At 39.5% G+C, this 23,531-nt stretch overlaps 1 protein-coding gene across 7 annotated transcripts in view; it reads left to right on the top strand.

Annotated features, from left to right (window-relative positions):
- Nucleotides 1–23,531, top strand: part of LPP (LIM domain containing preferred translocation partner in lipoma) — a 745,809-nt gene that overhangs the window by 357,583 nt on the left and 364,695 nt on the right. For all 7 annotated transcript variants that reach the window (XM_027538411.1, XM_027538415.1, XM_027538413.1 and 4 more), the window contains one exon: nucleotides 359–481. In XM_027538411.1, the coding sequence (XP_027394212.1) occupies nucleotides 359–481 (123 nt within the window). The remainder of the gene's footprint in view (nucleotides 1–358; nucleotides 482–23,531) is intronic.

Here is a 23,531-nt window from a genome sequence, read left to right as displayed (position 1 = left end):
CAGGGAAGTGCTATACTGTGGTTTCTGAACACAGAATTTGTATCACCTCTCTGGCTGGATCTACTCCTTGAGTGCAGGTATGGAGGCAGTTACTTCCTTTAACTTGCATGTGCATCAAAGAAAATATCCTCTAAATAAGAGTATGACTTTGGGAAAATCTTCTCATATATTCCAGTTGTCTTATTTGTCAAAGAGGGATAATACTCCAGCCTACCTCAAAAACTTTATAAAAGCTAAATATATGAAATGGTAAAAAGCTTAGACAAATTCACTTTGTACTTGAGAAATTTGAACCCAGACTGAAATGGATGGAAACCGGAAAGTTCCACTTTTAATGTAAATATGTTACTTCTCGCAGGGAAATCCTGGAGGCAAGACCCTTGAGGAGAGACGCTCCAGCCTGGATGCTGAGATTGACTCACTGACTAGCATCTTGGCTGACCTGGAGTGCAGCTCCCCCTACAAGCCTCGGCCCCCGCAGGTAAGAGCTAGCTGTGAATATTAGCCACAGATAATCTGCAATTACCTGAAGCACAAGCTGCTTCTTACAGCCCTTCTTTCTTTTTTGATTTTCTCAGGGTCGATGGTCTAAGTTATCTTTTTAATATCAACGTGTCTGTCAACAGAAATTTATTTCATTGATTTGATTAGTATTTTCTCTAAAACAGCACCACAGCATCCTACCCATTTATAAGTTAAATCTTCTTATGCCATTGCCCTGCTCCTTTTCTGGCTTTGCTTAGGTGGATATTTTGTTATATGTTAGTAGAATCTTCAGAGATATGATTTAGCATGGCTGTGTTAAAGTCAGGGTGAGAACTACATCTTTTCTAAGAAATTCCTTACATCAAATACATTGAGACACCTTCCTTTCTCAGTTGTTGTAAGTAATGCTGCCTAGGACATGTTCATGTATATTTTCTTTGGAGCTATTTACGTGACTCAGAATTTTTAGAGTGGGATTTCTGCATTGGGGGTTATGACTACTTCTTATTTTTCTTTCCATGGATACTGAATAGCTTATATTAGTACCAACAGTTTGAATATATAAGTTTCTCCCCAGTTGTACTAGCATTTGGTACAGCAATTAATGTATTTTTCTTTTTAACCTATTTTTTTAACTGAAGGATAATTGCTTTACAGAATTTTGTTGTTTTCTTTCAAATATCAACATGAATCAACCGTAGGCATACATATGTCCCCTCCCTCTTGAACCTCCAATTTTTTTTTTCTAATGCAAGTGGTGTCTTGTTATTAGTTCTTCTTTGCATCCCCTGGCTTCCTTTAGAGTGTGGCTATTTTTCTTCACCTTTATTTATTATCTGCATTTCGGAAGCTGACCTTGCACTGCTAGTGGTCACTCCTTGCCTCCCTCCAGTCTCGAGAAAGTAATGGTAAATCAATTTCAGAGCTTCTGAGCCCTCATAAGACAGCCAGTGTACTCTTCGTGCAGACCTTGGACGGGAACTGTTGTCACTGTGTTATGTTTGCTTGACCTTCAGCCCTCCAGTTCTCCAGTAGCGTCTCCAATATTCACAGTGATTCCTTTCACAAATAAAAAACCAGTCCTGCTTCTCTGCTGTCAGTCATTTCAACACAGTACTGAGTAAGGCGCTTTCCTCATTAGACATGCTCCAGCTGCCTTTTCTAGACATATCATGGGACTGTCAGTTACGTGGGGCACAGGCAGCACACGCTAGTGCTTAGTTCTTCCTTAGCTGTCATCACTGTTGGCTTCACTTGGCCTGTCAGTGGTGAAAATGCACTTTGTTTCTATAAACACGTGCTGAGCTGCAGACAGGTGGCACCTGCTGTGGTCTTTTGGGGGAACTATTAGAAGGAGGAAAGAGGTTGGTTAAAAGGAAGAAAAATAGGACCAAATGGTCCTCTTTCAGGAACACGTAATAAGTTCAACAGTGGCAGATATATCAAAGCGCAAGGAAAAGACTGAGATATTCTTTTAAAGGTGGCAACATCTGAAAAGATGATTCCAAATACTCGCATGTTCTGCTGAGGGATGGAGGAGTGGTGATGTTGGAGGCGAGAGGGAAGAGCAACCTGAAGGAAGGTTCAGGCTGCATTCACAGAACTGCAAGCTGCCTAGTGGTTGCAGACAAGGTCATTGAAAGCTTCAAGTGGACTATAAGCCTAGAAGGTCTCCTGCTCACAGCCCATGGATATGTTTGAGTGCCAGATGAAGATTTTGGCTTATTTTATAAATAATGGGGGATAGTTGAAGGTTTCCAAGCAGAGAAAATCTACAGTTCATCCTGGAGAAGGAACATAGGAAATAAGACACTGTTTCTCATGTGATTGATCAGTGTCTCTTGAGTATGGCTTTTTCATAAAAAGAAAAACATTCAGAGAAAAATCTCAGTATGATCTAGAACTTGAAAATCAAACACAGGTCTAATTTCAAGGTCCAGCTGTGCTCACATGGTGGTCATATGTCCTCAGACAAGCCACTCACCTACGAAGTCTTAGTTTCCTCATCATAAGCATCTGTGTCTCAGAGTTGAGATATCTGTGTTTCACTCTAGTGTGAAAAGATGTGAAAGTACTTTATAATCAGTAAAGCACTGTTTAAATATCAGTGATTATGAGTTTGTGTGCACAGTGAGATTGCACAAGCAAAATGTGGCTGCTGAATAAACCCATTAAAATGCAGAGGTGAATTGGAGGCATGTGTAGACAGTCTTAAAGAATGTAGGCTATGTTAAGAAAAACCTCTAATCTGAATCTCCCCAGTATATATTAGGGTATGAGAATTTAGGAGGAAAAACAAGATTAAGTAAAAATCCTATTTAAAAAAGAGAGAAGGCATATATATGTATTTATGCACAAAATGGATGAGTGCAGTGGCAAAGTCAGTGGCCTTGCCATTGTGTAAAGTGGGTGTGAAGTATTTGCTGGGGTGGAATTGGAAACATGCTTAACATCAAACAACATTCAGAAACTCAGGAGTAAGCAAGGCTAGCTGGAGAACATTTCTGAGACCTGGGCCCATCCTCTTGCATCTTTCTAGAGTGAGAGGTACAAGCTATTGGTTATAAGATAGGCTCAAGGATATGCTGTACAACACAGAAAATATAGCTAATATTTTGTAATAACTATAAATGGAAAGTTACCTTTAAAAACTGTATGAAAGTTAAAAATTAAAAAAATTATTAATGATAACTCAAGTAGAACAGGTTGAGATTTCCACTTTTCATGTTTCTGTTCCATTCAGAAGTTAAACAGCAATCCATTCTAACTTCTTTATTCTAATTTACGAAAGCAAAACTTAAGTGGGAGAAATAGCTCATTCTTCTGAATTATCTTAACTCTTGTGGAACTGAATTAGATACGTTAGTATTTATTGGTTAACATAATTATATACTGTGAGAACAATAATCACACACTTAAAATATTAAAAATATGTGCCAGGAGAAGATGGTGTTTGCAGTAGACTGTGTTGTGTTGTAATTAAAAGGTACTTGAACAGTCCTCAAAATGTGGACTGTTAATGGCCAACTTTGATGTTTCCATTTTTGATCCAAAGCTAATTGCAAAACCTGTTAAATCACTGACAACTTAAAGTAGGCTAGTAGGTCTGTGATTTTTCATTATTCAATCATGTGTTGTGTGCTTTACTGAACCCACCTTTCCTGAATCACCTTTGCAAGGCTGCATTGACTCATGGATAGAGGATAAAATGATCACATAGGTAGAATGTTTGTATAGTAAGAGGTCCAAAGTTGCTCTATTTACTTAACAACTGAAAATATCTGAAAATAGATTTTATGGGGGCATTTTCTTCCTTTTACCAAAGGAGTAATTTCTACTGTCATATTTCCCAACTTTATTTCTATTCACTTTTTTATCCATATTTTTTATTTGGGAAATATGCTTCATTCCACATTTTCATTCATTCAGCTAACATTTATTGAGATCCCGTTGTGGGTTAGGCATTGGAAATATAGAGGTTAGAATCCACATTTTCTTGCTTTAGAGGAATTTCTGGTCTTACAGAAGAGACAAATGCATAAACAGTTCAGAGGGGCACAAAAGAAGGGCTTGTTGGATGTGCTACTTGAAGTTATTGTGTGACTCACTGGATGTTGAAATTGTTGGGAAATCAAAAATAGGAATATCAACTTTATATTTTACATTTTTCTAGGGAAGTGTCAGGGAGGACTACCCTCAGCAGGTAGAATTTGAGTTCCTTTGGCTGCATATTTGGGAAGGGCATGGAATTCAAATGAGAGAATAATATAAATACGTTAGTCTTGGGATGTTGAAAGAGAATGAATGCCTTTTTGAAAGACTAAAGTAGTTATGACATGGGGTGTGTGAAGTACAAAGGGAACAGCAGATGGAATCCCATGCTTTACTTAATACCTAAATATCCTTCTTGATACCTAAGGACTCTTACAGTAAAAGGAGAAATTTGGGGGGTGGGTAGCAATGATATTTCTGGTTAGAGTGGGTTTAGGGGTAACACCTTTTGAACTTTTACAGAAGATTTTAAAATCTATTAACACATCTATGCCAGCCATTGTACAGAGTAATGTGATTAAACTACCATAGTATTTAGTACTAAAATTTCTAATCATGATAAAAAGTGTATGTTAGGGAGTAGTTTTAGAAGAACAGATGTGAGAAGTTCTGAGATGGTTGTGGGTTGAACTGCAGACTCAGTATGATCTTAGAGTATCACAGTTTAGAGGTCTTTTAGCCAAACTCTAGTTTTTGTCTAGAGAGAGGAAGTAATATTGCTCAGTAAGGCTCATTAGAGGTAGAATCAATGATTTTTTTTTGTTTTTTCTTTTTCCTGAACCAAGAGGTAATGGTTACATGTGGATACTAAGAGCAACCAAGGGACATACTGGTTCCCTTTAGTGTTTCAATAAGTCTATTCTAAAATGGCACCCTTTTGTGGCACTTCCTCTAAAACATGGCTTGGAAACATGAAGGAGTAAACAAAATACAACATAACTTAAAGGGAAATTGAATATTTATGATTATATATATATATTTCTAATTAGTATGAATATAGACCCCAGCCATCTGGCATTCTGCTGTTAGTAAAAGCACAGATTAGACTCCTGGCAAGTGTACATAGGGTCACCTTGAAATTCTCTTGGTTTCTTAGAATACAAAGGATAAATCCATGGACTTATGATTTCCTTTCCCTTCTCTTGGCAAAACCATGCCTAGATCGCTGGCTTTCTAATTCCTGGTACAAAGCTGACCTTTCTTCCCTGCACTGAGTTTGGTAGGGCAGGGACTGGTACCTAGGTAACTCGGAGGATATTTCAGGTATTTTATATTAATTGTCATTAAAGATTTAGTGTTTTTGAATCAAGTTTCTTTGAAACTGGTCAAATACAATTTCTCTGTCTTCATTTAGGATAGTATGAAAACATTTGGAGCAATTCCAGGGATAAGGATAGGATTGGACAGCCTATTATACAGAGTGAAGTAAGCCAGAAAGAAAAACACCAATACAGTATACTAACACATATATATGGAATTTAGAAAGATGGTAATGATAACCCTTTATGCAAAACAGCAAAAGAGACAGATGTATAGAACAGTCTTTTGGACTCTGTGGGAGAGGGAAAGGGTGGGATGTTTTGGGAGAATGGCATTGAAACATGTATAATATCATATATGAAACGAATCACCAGTCCAGGTTCAATACAGGATACAGGATGCTCAGGGCTGGTGCACTGGGATGACCCAGAGGGGTGGTATTGGGAGGTATGTGGAAGGGGGGTTCAGGATGGGAAACACGTGTACACCCGTGGTGGATTCATGTTGATGTATGGCAAAACCAATACAATATTGTAAAGTAATTAGCCTCCAATTAAAATAAATAAATTTATACTAAAAAAAAAAACCTAGGTTCCCAAGCTTGCCAATAAGAAGAGCACTGTCTTCTCAATTTCCTGTGATCGCCTCTGTAAAAAGACCTCCAGTTGTGTGAATTGTCCATACCACCAGTCTGAGCTTCCTTTTCTATATTTCTTATATGGGCATGGTAACTACAGTTCTCCTCTTTTGCGGAGAAACCATATTTTCTAGTCCCAAGAAATAGGATATTGACGTTGAGCAATGGTCCACTCAGTCTTTCCCATTTTTCATTTTTTTTCTTTTTGGATGTGAACCATTTTTAAAGACTATTGAATTTATTACAGTGTTGCTTCTGTTTTATATTTTTAGTTTTGGGCTCTGAGGTATACAGAATTTTATAGAAGGAGATTAAACCAGTCAGTCCTAAAGGAAATCAGTCCTGAATATTCACTGGAAGGACTGATGCTGAAGCTTCAATACTTTGGCCACCTGATGTGAAGAAGTGACTCATTGGAAAAGACCCTAATGCTGGGAAAGACTGAGGGCAGGAGGAAAAGGGAACAACAGAGGATGAGATGGTTGGATGGCATCAGTTCAGTTCAGTTCAGTCACTCAGTCGTGTCCAACTCGTTGTGACCCCATGAACTTCAGCACGCCAGGCTTCCCTGTCCATCACCAACTCCCCGAGTCCACCCAAACCCATGTCCATCAAGTCGGTGATGCCATCCAACCATGTCATCCTCTGTCGTCCCTTTCTCCTCCTGCCCTCAATCTTTCCCAGCATCAGGGTCTTTTCAAATGAGTCAGCTCTTCACATCAGGTGGCCAAAGTATTGGAGTTTCAGCTTCAATATCAGTCCCTCTAATGAACACCCAGGACTGATCTCCATTAGGTGGACTGGTTGGATCTCCTTGCAGTCCAAGGGAATCTCAAGAGTCTTCTCCAACATCCCAGTTCAACAGCATCAATTCTTTGGCGCTCAGCTTTCTTTATAGTCCAACTCTCACATCCATACATGACTACTGGAAAAACCATAGCCTTGACTAGATGGACCTTTGTTGACAAAGTAATGTCTCTGCTTTTTAATATGCGGTCTAAGTTGGTCATAACTTTCCTTCCAAGGAGTAAGCATCTTTTAATTTCATGGCTGCAGTCACCATCTGCAGTGATTTTGGAGCCCAGAAAAATAAAGTCAGCCACTGTTTCCACTGTTTCCCCAACTATTTGCCATGAAGTGATAGGACCATATGCCATGATCTTAGTTTCCTGAATGTTGAGCTTTAAGCCAACTTTTTCACTCTCCTCTTTCACTTTCATCAAGAGGCTTTTTAGTTCTTCTTCACTTTCTGCCATAAGGGTGTTGTCATCTGCATATCTGAGGTTATTGATATTTCCCCCGGCAATCTTGACGCCATCTTGTACTTCCTCCAGCCCAGCACTTCTCATGATGTACTCTGCATATAATTAAATAAGTAGGGTGACAGTATACAGCCTTGACGTACTCCTTTTCCTATTTGGAACCAGTCTGTTGCTCCATGTCTAGTTCTAACTGTTGCTTCCTGACCTGCACACAGGTTTCTCAAGAGGCAGGTCAGGTGGTCTGGTATTTCCATCTCTTTCAGAATTTTCCACAGTTTATTGTGATCCACACAGTCAAAGGCTTTGGCATAGTCAATAAAGCAGAAATAGATGTTTTTCTGGAACTCTCTTGCTTTTTCGATGATCCAGTGGATGTTGGCAATTTGATCTCTGGTTCCTCTGCCCTCTCTAAAACCAGCTTGACCATCTGGAATTTCACGGTTCACGTATTGCTGAAGCCTGACTTGAAGGATTTTAAGCATTGCTTTACTATTGTGTGAGATGAATGCAATTGTGCAGTAGTTTAAGCATTCTCTGGCAGTGCCTTTCTTTGAGATTGAAATGAAAACTGACCTTTTCTCAGCCAGTGCTGAGTTTTCCAAATTTGCTGGCATATTGAGTGCAGCACTTTCACAGCATCATCTTTCAGGATTTGAAATAGCTCAACTGGAATTCCATTACCTCCACTAGCTTTGTTTGTAGTGATGCTTCCTAAGGTCCACTTGACTTCACATGGATGGCATCGCTGAGTCGGTGGACATGAGTTTGAGCAAGCTCTGGGAATTGGTGATGAACAGGGAAGCCTGGCATGCTGCAGTCTTTGGGGTTGCAGAGAGTCAGGCACAACTGAGCAACTGAACATATTAAACTGAACTACTGGCCTGCCAGGGAAGTGCCAGTCCTTCCTGTTTTGTTTTCAGATGGTTAGCTTGTGTTGGGAGCTTGCTTGTAACTTCAGGTCTTTGAAGGTTTGCGGTTTGTCTTTCCTGAATGCTGCTACTCCATCAATGATATATTTATCTTTCTTATTTAAACCTTTTAAAATGATTACAATTTCTTAGTTTGTTTGGAAACTGAGTACATACTTGCTGTTTGGTTACATGAACATATCTTGAGTTTCAATCCCAGTGCTCCCACACTGCATTCCTTTCATAGAGCAATAATTTATGAGGCAACCTAAAAAATTATTTCAGGTGTGTCTGTGTTGCATGGAAGCCTTTTTATTTGTAATTCATGTGGCCTAAGGGCTTGCTGGTTCTGTAATCAGGGTGGAGTCTTATATGCCATGGATCTTCTATTCTCTTGTGCTCCTTGTTCTAGCTTGCAAAAGCCATGAGCAGCTGCAGGGGAAATTAATGATTAAAATTTTAATATTCCATACTATTTGTTGCAACCTAAACATGTATGCTACTGGAGGATGAGACCTGTGACATGCTGATACTGTGTGCTAAGATGGAGAATATTGCTGCAGAATAAGACTTGGGTGTTGCTTTGTTTGGCTTCTTGGAAATGGAGATAGGAACTGGGTCTTATACTGTTGAAAAAGAGAAGAGGTATGGATAGTGTCATTTTCCTCTTCTCGTATTCCTTTGGGAAAAATGTTAGATTCATAGCATGATTTGATTGGGCTTCTCAGGTGGCTCAGTGGTAAAAAATCAACCTGCCAAGCAGGGGACATGGGTGGGAAAGAGCCCCTCTGGAAGGAAATGGCAACCCACACCAGTATTCTTGCCTGAGAAATCCCATGGATAGAGGAGTCTGGTGGGCTACAGTTCATGGGATCTCAAAGAGTCAGACAGGACTTAGCAACTAAATAATAAGAACAAAATTCACTTAAAACAAAACAAAACAAACAAACAAACAAATTTTTTTTGATTTGTCCATGTATCTGTAATGTCTGCTTACTAATAGCTTTCTTTGAAAGCTATGGTCAAAGTTGAAATATAGTAGAAACCTCATATGTAAGTTGCCAAATGGAGTCCATTCAAGTAATAGAGGCAAAATACCATTTTAAAAGAAAAGAGGATCTAATTCTTTGGAGTTCCCATATTTAGTAGATCTGGGTTATTTTGAATTAGTCTGTACCTGCCAGGAAACCTCAACTGTTAAGTAACAATGAGGTGGGGGTGGAGGAGTGGTTAGCTGACTCAGAGTTGCATGCCATGATTTTGATGACAGGCAATTAATTTTTAGATTGTATATAATTGCATCTCAATAACATTTATACCTCTTCCTTTTAAAGAAGCTGATGTTTGTATTTGTGTCTTAAGTGACAAGCATAATAAAGTTAGCTTTTCAATTTTGAGTGCCAAGAAAATGTAACATTTTCACGTGGAACTTTATGTTGAAGATCTTCCTTGGGTTGCTGCTGCTGCTGCTGCTAAGTCGCGTCAGTCGTGTCCGACTCTGTGCGACCCCATAGATGGCAGCCCACCAGGCTCCCCTGTCCCTGGGATTCTCCAGGCAAGAACACTGGAGTGGGTTGCCATTTCCTTCTCCAAGGCATGAAAGTGAAAAATGAAAGTGAAGTCGCTCAGTCATGTCTGACTCTTAGCGACCCCATGGACTCCAGCCTACGAGGCTCCTCCGTCCATGGGGTTGTACAGGCAAGAGTATTGGAGTGGGATGCCATTGCCTTCTCCGGTTGCACCTCTCCAAAACTTCTTTCCCAAAATGCCCATTTGACTTGCCCCAGTGTAAGAGTGTGCTCTGAGTGTGTGATGTGGGTAAGGTCTCAGCAGTGAACTAGGAGGAAGGGAAGCAAGGCAGCTGTGCTCTGAAGTATCCAGGAGAAGCCAGCTCTACTGGAGCCTAGGGAGGGAAGAGGAAGCCTTCTCTGGTGTCCTGGCCACAGTCCCTGGGGTAGGTTTTAGCTGTGATTTGTTTGCAAGACCTTGGCTCAGAGATGATTGTGTTACATTACATTGAGTCACTCCATTTAGACATTGGTTTAAAAAGAAGCTCACAAAGCTGCCTGTTGAGCTTCTCCATTTTATAACACAATCTTAGTGGAAATAATTAGCTCTATGTCCATGCGGAAGCACACATCACATTTGCAAAATTAAAGAGCTTTCTTGTCAGGACTGCTTTCCTTATTTCTTTCCTTCTCTCCCACTGTTTAAATATCTATTTTGGTGGTAGCCTTAGTCTCAGATCCCATGGTTCCCTTTATTCCTTTATCTTTTTTTTTATTTAAAAGCAAATAAACAACAGAATACAAATTTGTCTATGTTTTTTACTCAAGATGATTAGATTTTACCACGGCAAATGCATGGGAACGTTGTGTTTTAAGAGCAAGAGCCGAATCTCAGATAAGATATTGTCACATTTTTGTGCGTTTCAACACCCATTTCCTTTGTATGCCTTGTAGCTAAAATAAGCGTAATGATGATAAAGGTAGTCTCTTTGAACAGAAGATTGGAGGTGGTTAATACTAATCCTACATATCACTATTTGTCATGGTGAGTAACTGGTCTGTCCTCTCCACAAAAATACCATGTTGGAAGATAACTGCTAAGCTTACTTTCATACTGTGGAAGAATTACCAGGAACGTCACATGTCATCTTTCAGTGAATACATTAACTACAGATATGAAAGTTTAATTTGGTATATTTTGTTATTTGAACATACATATTTCCAGTTTACATAAAACTGTGAACTGGACATTTGTTGAAATGAAAGATACCAGTTGGGTACTTACTGCTGCTGAGCCAGTAGGTATACTTTTCACGTATGTGTGCATGGGGCCACTTGTGAATTTTAGAATTTGTCTCTGGGAATTTGGCCTCTCTGAGGTCCTGAGCCCAAACTTGCTATGCTATCGTATTGGGGTTCAAGACGTCAGAAGAGAATTGGATTATGTTTTGCTACTCTGGATCACAAATTGCTCACATGTAAAGTTAAAATTCCAATAATTTTACTTCACAGAGTATATCTTATAGATGGTCTAAAAGTGTACATACAATGCCTGAAGCTTACGCAGCTGATAAATAATTGTGTTAAATACCTGACTATATAGCCCTTGAGGCAAGATTATCTTCTTATTTCCTGCAAACAAGAGCCATATGAATTCATATTTGCTGAGTAAATAAGTAAATATTGTCAGCAAATCCAAAAAGGTTGTAAGAATTCACATTCTAGAAGTCTGCTAGAAACCCCACTTTGGAATTGGCATTGAGTTAGTACATGACATAGTTATACCTGCTTTCTGATTTCTCCATAAGTAACAGCAGGTATTTGTAGCAGTAAAAAATAGTACAGCTGAGGCAAGTGAGGTACATATGGACAACTTAACGGCAGCTACTGATTCAGCTAAAATTTCTCGCTTTATCTCTGCACTGCCTTGTATCACTTGAAGGCTATGCACTTGGTTGAAAAGATGATGTTTTCTGGGATTATAATTCACTACTATAACTCTTTTTTTCTTATTGTGATGAGATAAAAATAAACATCAAGGTCTTTTCTGTATCCTCTAGGTAACTGCTAAAAAGAAAGGACCATTATGTTACTCAGTGTTTCCTAATACAAAGATCAATATGATAAGTTCTTCAGATTCAATGATAGAAGACAAAAAGTTACTTGACTGATGAGCTAATGTATGCTTCTTTTTTTCAGAAAAAAAATAGCAAAAATTCTGCAGAATTATCATATGACTCTTTTGTTTGAGCTTCAATGATTCATCTCCTCCTTCCTTTACCGCATTATTTCTGATACCTCCTGACCTGATATTTGAAATATTATGTGTGTGCCAATTGTAAGCCATTTTTAAAACTGATTGTCTTAACCTAACTTGTACTTTTTAAATGGAAACAAGCTTTCTATCTATATGTGTCTATGAAAATCCTTAAAAATAAGTAAACTTAAGACATTGTAAAGCGATCATTTAATTCTAAATAGATTGCTTATATAGATCATAAACAATGGATCCATAACAGTAACATTCTGCTGGTATAACTAAACTATAAGAATTAAAGTGAGTTAATGAGATGAATATTTGTTTAAGAAATGTGTTTCAGAAAGCTTCAAGTACTAGTCATCAGACATGTAAGCCCATTACTCAAAGTAAGCCCATTACTCAAGTTATTTTAATAAGTGTCTTGACTGTTTTGAGATCGTATCATCTTGGTATTATACTACTTATATGAAAATACTGAAAAATGTTATTTCTCAGATACTGCTAGGAGTGCAATAAGGAATCCTCTTGGCTCCCTCTGCCACCCAACAGAGAGTGATGTTTTATTTTCTAAATGACCAGTGTGTGTGTGTGTGTGTGTGTGTGTGTGTGTGTGTGCATGTGCGCAGTCGCTCAGTCGTGTCCTATTCTTTGCAACCCTATGAACTGTAGCTCACCAGGCTTCTCTGTCCATGGATTTCCCAGGCAAAAGTACTGGAGTAGATTGCCATTTCCTTCACCAAGGGACCTTTCCGACCCAGGGATTGAACCTGCATCTCCTGCCCGGCAGGTGCATTCTTTACCACTGAGCCACTGGGGAAGCCCAGACCAAAAGTACTAATAGCGTAAAAAACAAAACAAACAAACAAAAAAACCCAATTCCTTAGACTTTTCAAAATTTAATACTTTTGTGCTTAAAATGACACTATCAGGGAAGTGAATAGCAACCCATGGACTGGGAGAATTCACTTGGATATCATGTATATGATAGATTTATATCTAGACTCTATGAAGACTCTTATACAGCAGTAAGAAGACAAATAATCTAATTTAAAAATGGACAAATGATCTTGATAGACATTTCTCCAAAGATATACTGGAAGCTAATATCATAGGAAAAGATGTTATTAGTTATCCAGGAAATAAATCAAAACTACAATGAGATACAACATCACCCACACTAAGATGGTTATAATACAAAAGACAGAAACATATAAAAAAAAAGATGTAGTGAAACTGGAGTTGTCATACATTGCTGGCTAGTTGTAAAGTGGCACAGCCACTTTGAAAAAAGCCTACCAGTTCCTCAAAAGATTAGACTTAAAGTTATCATATGATCAAACAACTTTGTTCCTAAATATATATCCAAGAGAATTAAAACATTTATCCACACAAAAGCCTGTCAATGAATGTGCATAGCAGCATTATTCATAATAGCCAGAAAGTGGAAACAATTTAAACATCAATCAATTGAAGAATGAATAAACAAGTGTAGTATATCCATCCAGTTAAATATTATTTAATCATAAATTAAAAGGAAATACTGATACATGCCAAAACACATATAAATCTTGAAAACTATGCTATATGAAGAAACCAGTCACAAAGATTTCATGTAACATGATTGCATTTATATGACTAGGCTGATCTATAGATTTAGAGAGATTAGTGGTCTCCAGTGACTGAGAAGGGGGAAAAGTGGCAACAGAAGGTCTTTGGGGAATGATTGAAATAATCTGCAATGAGAAAGCGATATTCATTTTACAATTTGCAGGAGGCCTTCTGCAGTACAGAAGCCATGGGTTCAATCCCTGGGTAAGGAAGATACCCTGGAGAAGGAAATCGCACAAAGGATTCTTTGTGACCCCATGGACTGAGGCGTCCAAGCTCTTCTGTCCATGGGATTCTCCAGGCAAGAATACTGGAGTGGGGCACCATTTCCTTAAAGTAATAAGACGCATCTTTAAAAACCACAAATGAGTATCAGAGTAATTAGTACACTTGGGAGTCCCACCTTATACTGAGGCTGTGAAGTACTCTTTCCCCTGTCTCCCAAGCCCAGCTCTCACTTGTGCGTGGATGAGGTGTGTTTTTTTGTATTGTAAAATCCGTAACCCAGCTGTGACACTTTCTTCCACCTCTACCTGTACATATGTTTCCTACAGAGTGCTGCTGCCTCCGTAGTGAGGTGCGTGAGGCTTCTGTAGATGCTGGGGAACAAGATGGAACAAAAATGCTTCACACCTGGTTCCCAAATTACAGGCATGCTGGACTGGGGCCAACTTCAGCCCACTCTGCTTTCCAGATTGGGAAATCCAACGGACAGTGGAGCCTGGTGGGCTACAGTCCACGGGGTTGCAAGAGTCAGAAATGACTTTGAGACTAAATCACCACCTCCTGTGGGGACAGTCTAATTATTTTGGGAATGATCAAATAGCAATTAGTGATATTCATTTCACAATTCCTTAAATATACTAATGACCAACAGACTGGTTCAAACTTGCGAAAGGAGTACGTCAAGGCTGTATTTTGTCACCCTACCTATTTAACTTATATGCATCATGAGAAATGCCTGGCTGGATGAAGCACAAGCTGAAATTAAGATTGCCAGGAGAAATATCCACAGCCTCATATATGCACATGGCACCACCCTTATGGCAGAAAGCATAGAGGAACTAAAGAGCCTCTTGATGAACGTGAAAGAGGAGAGAGAAAATGCTGACTTAAAGCTCAACATTCCAAAAACGAAGATCATGGCATCTGGTTCCATCACTTCATGGTAAATAGATGGGGAAAAAATGGAAACAATGACAGGCTTTGTTTTCTTGGGCTCCAAAATTAATGTAGATGGTGATTGTTGCCATGAACTTAAAAGATGTTTGCTTCTTGGAAGAAAAGCTATGACCAACCTAAGGTGAAGTGAAGTTGCTCAGTCGTGTCCGACTCTTTGCGACCCCATGGACTGTAGCCTACCAGGCTCCTCTGCCCATGGGATTTTCCAGGCAACAGTACTGGAGTGGATTGCCATATGACCAACCTAGATAGCATATTAAAAAGCAGAGACATTACTTTCCCGACAGAGGTCCTTCTCGTCAAAGCTATGGTTTTTCCAGTGGTCATGTATGGATGTGAGAGTTGGACTATAAAGAAAGCTGAGTGCCAAAGAATTGATGCTTTTGAATTGTGGTGTTGGAGAAGACTCTTGAGAGTCCCTTGGACTGCAAGGCGATCCAACCAGTCCATCCTAAAGGAAATCAGTCCTGAATATTCATTAGAAGGACTGATGCTGAAGCTGAAGCTCCAATACTTTAGCTACCTGATGCAAAGAGCTGACTCATTAGAAAAGACCCTGATGCTGGGGAAGATTAAAGGCAGGAGGAGAAGGGGATGACAGAGGATGAGATGGTTGGAAGGCATCACTGACTCATTGGACATGAATTTGAGCAAGCTCTGGTAGATGGTGAAGGACAGGGAAGCCTGGTGGGCATGCTGTAGTCCATGGGGTCGCAAAGAATAGGACATGACTGAGCAAATGAACAACAACATTTCACAATTTCTTGAATATACCAGTGATCACTGTACATTTTTGAAGAGTGGACTTAGTGGTGTGTGAATTATATCTCACTTAAAAAAAAATAGAGCTCTATATTGAGCAATGTGCCTTTAATACGGAGGTAAAATTGCCCATGGTCCACACTTTAAAGAAGCTCATAGTCTATTGGGAGAATGCAAACTGACAGTTAAGGCACAGAGTATACATCCTAAGGAAGAAGCATATATAGGATGCTGCCGGAAGAGATGTAACTCAGCATGGATGTTGTGGAAGCTGCCTGGGACTCCTAACCGTACTTGAATAGGAGTCACTGCAGGTAGGACCAGACTTCCATGTAGATCTAGGGAGCATAACACAAACTAATATTTTGAAGGCAGTACCTTTCTAACAGTAAGGACAGTTGAGGTTCAATGTAGGCTTCCTCAGAAGATTGCTTATTTGCCTTCATTGGAGCCAGTTGAAATGATTCCCTGGCATTTACTGGGTGAATTTTTAAATGCTCTAAAACCTCAGTTATTAACCTGAGTTAATAATACATCTCAGAGTTTACATGAGGACCACATGGAATACTGGGTGTATGTGCAATGTGTGAATGCACTATCTTGCACATGATAACACTGTTATTGCCGTCGCTATCACGACCACCACCATCATCATCAGGTGAGTCTTGGCAGTAACTCTGGGAAAGTCATTCAGGCAACAGATGGGAGAATTGATTTGAAAGATACTAGGATTTTGTGGTTTTCTCATTCTTGGTCACAGGGCTTGGAGTTTTCTGTTCCTTGATGTAAAACTTAGAAGTAAAGACAGACTTTGGTCCTATCCCAGGCCCCCATATTGACTATTTCTGTGCTTAAGGCAAACTACTCAGCCTCAATAAAGGTTTTTGTGCTGCTTGCTATAACAACTAGCAGAGATATGTGATTTTTTTAGAACTGTTACTGAGAAGAATTTTTTTTTTTTTTTTTAACATCACAATCTTTTTATTATGATTTCCATTGTGCCCAGCCTCTGGGAATATTAGCTCCTTCTGGAGTGAAGGCTGAGCCATGCGGAGGAGCATGCAGCTATAGTGATGGGAAGACAGGGCCTGGGGATGTTCCCCTCAGCTGTCAAGTTACCTTCTGAAGAACAGCATTGGATCCTCCATTACTACTTGAGTGCTCTCACAGCCATTTGGCCAGAAGACAAATCATAGGCCATCTCTTACAGGAGGCTACGCTTGATGGCCTTTGTTTCACCAAGGATATGAGAAGAATTTTTGATGGGGACTTCCTGGATGGTCCAGTGGTTAAGAATCTGCCTTCCAAAGCAGAGGACACAAGTTTGATCCCTGGTCAAGAAGCTAAAATTTCACATGCTACAGGGCAGCTAAGCCTGTGCATCACGACTGGAGAGACGCCATTGCATACAGGAAAGCCAATGGCTTAAAAATTAATTAAATTAAAACATTTAAAAAAGAACCTTAATGACCTTTGGAGATTGTGTTTATAAATATCAGCAGAACTCTGGTGAACACTGATAAGAGCTATAGGTGAACAGAGTGAGGGTAGAAAGAGACTCCTTCCTTAACCTTGCAAAAATACGTCATCTTGTGAAAACAGGCAAGTGGAACAACTTAGTTGGACATTTAAAAATATTATTTAAAATGTCTTGAGAGGTCTCTGATACTGGGAAGGATTGAGGGCAGGAGGAGAAGGGAGCAGCAGAGGATGGGATGGCTGGACAGCATCATCAACTCAAAGGACATGAGTTTGAGCAAACTCCAGGAAATAGTGGAGGATGGAGGAGCCTGGCGTGCTGCACTGCATGGGTTCTCATAGAATCATACACGACTTAGCAACTGAACAACAGCAAGAGGTCCATAATTTCCATCATCAGCCCAGGTGTCCAGTGGGTATGCTCCCTCTTTCTGAGTCTGTTTCAATATTTATAAACTGGACTTGAGAAATGACATAATCTCTTATGGTGTTGTTAGCTTGAATTGGTATGGCTTTTGCCCTGTGTAAAAGAAGAAAATATGTATATATTTATTTTTCTTTCTGTCCTTTAATTATTTCACTGTAGAAGTTTTTCTGTACTACTCATTTGGCGTTCCTAGAAGTCATTATGTGCAACCAGAGGGTAGTGTCTGCAAATCGAAGGGCCACGTTCATGTTTTTCAGGATAATGTGAACTTAGGTTCATGGTGTTCAACACGTTTTGCAAACAACCTGGTAGCATTTAAGATTATTAGAATGCACTCTATTGGGGGTGATTAAAATAATAGATTCTGGGACTAGACTGCCTTGAGTTCAAATCCTAACTCTATCACTTTCGTTGTGACCTGGGATAGATCACTTAAGCTTTTTGTGCCACAGTTTTTCATCTCTGTAATGGAGATAGTTAGAGTATCTACCTCTTAGGATTGTAATGAGAAATAAATGAATTGCCGTGTGTAAGCACATAAAACAGTGTTCGGTATATAGTTAGCAGCATTTGCTCAGGTGGAAAAGAATCCGTCTGCATTGTGGGAGACCTGGGTTCTATTCCTGAGTTGGGAAGATCCCTAGAGGAGGGCATGGCAATCCAACACCAATATTCTTGCCTGGTGAATCCCCATGGTCAGAGGAGCCTGACAGGCTATGATCCATTGGGTTGAAGAGGCTGACATGACTGAGCAACTTAGCACAGCACACAGCGCAGCAGCATTTGCAGTAGCAGATTTTATCATTGGGAATTAAATGCTAATCCTTATTTTAAAACTGTCCAAGTTGTTGCTTTTATGTTAAAGAAAGAGATTGATTCATAAATTTCGTCTGTGACCACCATACAACTGTCTGAACAGATCGTCTATCTCACATAAATTGGTCGTCATTCTTATATCATGTCACAGTGTGGGTCTAGCTGTTCCTGAGCCTTTGTCCAGTTCCTTTGGTTATTTTAGCGTCTTCTCATGCATGGATTCTAAGGCCAAAACTAGAGCAATAACCTTTCGTCTGACATATGCATGAATCATTGACATCTATTTCTGTGGATCACAGGGTAATTCCTCTGATAACTGAATAAAGTTCACTGTAAAAACAAAAATCATGACTCATAGATTATGAACTTGTCATGATTTAATAAGCCTAGTATTGAACTATTGGTATAATTTATTCTCACTAAAGCGGAAACAACTATGCTGCTACTGCTAAGTCACTTCAGTCGTGTCCGACTCTGTGCGTATAGTCAAGTTAATTTTCTTCCGGCTGTCCTGGCAGATTTGTTGGGAAGAATGCTGGTCTATACTCTGAATTTCTGTTGCAGGATGTCTGCAGTAAGGCTCAAGAATTTGTATTTCTAAAAAGTTCCCAGATGTTACTGATGTTGGGGCCCCACTTTGAGAACTCTTTACAGCTGCTTGTCAATCAAATGCTTTATGAGCAGGATCCTTTCCCTCCTTTGTCTTACCTCTACGGTTGTATTCTCCGAAGACTTGCTCTAATGTCAACAGTGGGCACCAGTCTAATGTTATTTTCTAGGGGAGGAAACCCAAAGTCAGAGAAGTATTTTCCCCTGGTTACACAGTAAATTGACAGAATCTGGAAGATTTTTGTTTTTAATTGAGAATGATTTGCATCTCTAATTCTTAGACTAAGCATGTAGATTTAGAAAATGAGCATACAATTCCAGCTCTTCCATATTAGGAAGTATGAATTTTAGTTGCTTTATCTCTCTGAACCTCATTTGCTTCATCCGTGATATGAATACCCTCTCTGCTTAACATATATGGTTTCGTGAGAAGTAAATTACATACTGTGCATAAAGTGCTCTGTAAATTATGAAGTGCTATACAAATATTTTTCACTCATCCCAGTTATCAGATGCAACATCATGTTGAACGTTTATGATAGGAACCTCATTCTCCCACTCATCTAGGGCAAATATTGACTTTTCTAACTATTTGGGAAGAAGTAGTACATTATAAACCTGTCACCTTTTGCATAGAATTTTTTTCATTTCCTTCCTATGTTGATTTCTCTGCTAATATGCTTCTAAAGAATATGCAATTAGAATTGCCATTTAGCTGCTTATGCATCTGAATACTTACACATATGTGAGATGTGGTCACACTCGTATGCACGACCTAATAATTTTTTCCCTAGTATCCTTTCATTTAACATATGCTACAGGTCACATTTATTAAGAATGAAATAAGTTAATTATTAAATGAGTTACTATTTTGCTTGAAATGATTTTTTTTTTTTTTGCATTTGCATTGGAAGCAGAACTGAGTTGAACAAGCAGAAATGGATTTTTCTCCCAGTTCTGCAATTAACAAGTTGTGTAAGTGTTTCTCTTTCTGAGCCTCAGGTCCACATTTGTAAATGAGGCCAGATCTTACTCATACCTTCCACTCACAGTGTCTATGGTATTCAAATTATAAGTCACCTTTTAAATCATGTTCTTCACCTCCTTGAGAAACTCTGAACAGAGTAGCCACATTGACCTGGATCTATTCTAATAAGATATTTTCCTTTTCCTATTTCAGGCCCAAGTGCTGTTTGTATCCAATGCAGTATAACTCCTCCATACCTTTCCTTCAGGATATGACTGGGTTTCTTGGGGCTGTTTTTCTGTTGCTATGGTTTAAAATGTAACAAGACTGTGTCCTTTTTGGATCCCCTGAGATAGAGATATTGGGTGGTGGGGATGGAGACAAGGCTGTCATGATTTTAGTGAGTTTTTCCCTTCAGGGGTATTTGGAGGATCTTCCTTATTATTAATGCATAGTAAAAAATATTAGTTCTCCATTGCTGTGCAATCGATTACTTAAAAACCTAGCAGCTTGAAAACCCCACACATGGGACTTCCCTGGTGGTCCAGTGGTTAAGAATATACCTTCCAGTGAAGGAGGCTTGAGTTTGATCCCTGTTCAGGGAACTAACATCCCATATGCTGAGGGGAAACTAAAACCTGTGCTCCAAAACTAGAGAGGCTGTGCACTCTAGAGCCCATGCTCTGCAACAAGAGAAGCCTGCATGCTGCAGTGATGATCTACTGCAGCAAAAATAAATAAATGAATAAAATATGGTAATTAATTAAAAAATAACACACCTTCTTACATTTTTTTGTGGGCCAAGAATCTGGCCACAGCTTAGTTGGACTATCTGTTCACAGTTTCTCACAAATCTGCAATCAAGATATCAGCTGAGTCTACAGTCTCATCTGAAGGCTCAACTGGGGAATGATCAGCTTCCAAGCCTGTGTGGTTGTTGTCAACAGTTCAGTGTCACCTGGCTTGTTGAACTGAGGGTCTTAGTTTCTAGATGACTGTTAGCAGGGGGACTGGCTTCAGCTCTTGTGCAGCTCTCTAGCCTGGTAGCTGAGTATATCAAACCATGGAAGCTGAGAAGGCAAGAGATATCTGCTCACCAGGTGTCAGTCTTAATCACGTGAAACCTAATGGTGGAGGTGATATCCCATCACATATACCATGTTCTGTTGGTTAGAATTAGGTGACTAGGATCAGACCACACTCAGGGTGAGGAGTTTACACAAGGCTGTGAATACAGGAGGCAGGGATCACCATCCTTAGATGTGCCATCTAAGAAACCTACCTACCATAGAAGGGGATGAAACAAGACATCTTATGCCTAAATAAGGAATTTAATACAAACGTGAATTTGCTTGTGGAATCTGGTGGACTTGTGAGTCAGGGACAAGGAGGCAAGTGGGATACCAAGAGAAGAATCCAGTCTGGAAGGAATACACAATAATGAAAGGCTCTAACAGGTGGAGGAGGGATTCTTCTGTCTGAGAAGTTAAAGCTGGGTGGAGTTTTAGAGGTCTTTTTACCTAAACACCTCATTTTCTCAAGGACTCCATGGTTCACAGAGAGTCTTGCTCAGGCTACAGAGATTGTAGCCAGATCAGTTGGATCAAAGTCCTCAAACCCCTTTGACACAGCTCTGGATTTGGCATAAAAAGATTTGACTTTGTGACTTTCAATTTGCCTCTGAGTAGCTGTGTTACCTTGATTGATTTTCTTCCTTAAAATGGTTATTCAGTTGGTAACATGGAGCTTTTGTTTATCTTGTATGTTTATTTATGTCTGATAAACACATTGGGGCTTCCCAGTGGCACTAATGGTAAAGAACCCACCTGCCAATGCAGGAGACGTAAGAGACATGGGTTTGATCCCTGGGTCGGGAAGATCCCCTGGAGGAGGGCATGGCAACCCACTCCAGTATTTTTCCCTGGAGAATCCTCATGGACAGATGAGACTGGCAGGCCACAGTCCATAGGGTTACAGAGAGTCAGACGTGACTGAAGTGACTTAGCACACATGATAAACACATTGACACTTGTTTGCGGAAATTTGTACAACTTAGAACAGCATTTTATTAAAAAAAATTATGTTTTTATTGAAACTAATGATGTGTAGTTTGAAGCAAAACAAGCATTCCTTTTTGTCAAAAAGGATGACTATCAGTTCATACAAATACAGATAATTTTATCTATTTCTAGATTTGTGTCAGACATCTATTGGTACATGCTAAACTACTCCCAAACACACTATTCTTATTTTGCTCATGAATCTTCACTTTGGGTACTGTTTCATGAGAATGGCTTATCTGTATTCTGTGAAACATGCCTGGTGGCTTGACTTGAATGTGGAGCATCCATTTTCAAGACACATGATGGTTGGTCAGCAGATTGGTGCTGAGAGTGTGGCTAGTGCTGTGGCTTGGTGATCATGGCTTCTCCCAATGTTCATACCTCCACATATTGCTTGGGCTTCCTTATAACATGGTGGCTGAGTTCCAAGAGTGAATAAATAGCCTAAGAGAACAAGGTGGAAATGCATGCATTTTTAAGACCTAGTTTTAGAAATTACATATAATGTTACTTCCGTTGTACACTGTTGGCTGAGATAGTCACAAAGACTCACCCAGTTCAAGGGCAAGGGACGTAGACTCCACCTTTTAATGGGGTTATGGAAGGTTTGACAACAACATATGTGCAAGAGATATTGTTGTGGCCATCTTTGGAAAATACAGCCTATCGCTGTATTGTGCAGTGATAGTGTAGCACATTAGCATAGCACTGTGTTGTATTTTGTTGTACTGTATCATGTCATACTTAATCCTATCGTATTATAATGGCCTATGTTACATTTTATGGAGTTCCGTTGTTGAGTACTTACTAAGTGCCAGACATGTTGTAAGTTCTGTAGTTCTCTTAAAGTTCATTTAATTTATACAACAACTTCATGAGGTAGTCATTATTTTCATTCTGACAAATCAGAAAACCAAGGCCCAGAGATGTTAAGTAAATTGCCCAAGGTCAAACCAGTTCATAAACGGCAGAATTCATATTGAAATCAAGGTCATCTAGTTTTGGAACCCATGCTTTAACTACTCTAACCTGATTATGTCCATGTTTTATCTATATCTCCAAACCTTGCCCACACCATCCTCTTACTTACATCTTTCCCATCCCCATCACCATCTGTCTACCTTAAAAAGAATGAAGAAGCAATATTAATACAGAGGAATCACAAGCAGGCAAGTATTGGCTTTGAAAGTAATAGGTCTGAGCCTGTCCCCAGGTGCTCCAGTCGCCAATGCTAGGAAACCGCCCCCGCCACCCCCCCGCCAAAAAATAACATTCCACTGGTTCCATCCATAGTGTGTAGTGGTCATGATGATTTTGCCTTTAATTTAATGAGACATATGGGAGTCTGGGGTAAGCTGGGAAGAATAGCTGAGTAAGAAGAGACAGATCAGAATAGAAAATGGAAAACAGGTGATATTAGTTGAAAACTAAAGAAACTGAGGGACATCTATTCTTGTCCCACAAAAGTTCAGCTCCTTGGTGTTCGTAAACAAAATCCTATATTGGAATTGGTTCCTATCTTGGAATTTTTACCAAAGTCTAACCCCCAAATTGAGAAAACTATAGCTAATTATGTATCAGTTTGTATCCGTTTTAAAAACTTGTTCATTTATCAAATCATTCTCATCTCTTTTTTCAACCAGCACATATTAAGTCCTTACTGAATACAGGATGCTGCAGTTTAAAAATCAGAGGGACCACAGTTCTAGTGCTCCCCAGCCCACAAAGGGCTTCCAGTGCAGGAA

This window comes from Bos indicus x Bos taurus, chromosome 1 (genome assembly GCF_003369695.1).
Source record: "Bos indicus x Bos taurus breed Angus x Brahman F1 hybrid chromosome 1, Bos_hybrid_MaternalHap_v2.0, whole genome shotgun sequence".
NCBI lineage: Eukaryota > Metazoa > Chordata > Mammalia > Artiodactyla > Bovidae > Bos > Bos indicus x Bos taurus.
Note: the sequence above shows the minus strand (reverse complement) of the source record. Positions and strands in the feature narration are given on the sequence as shown.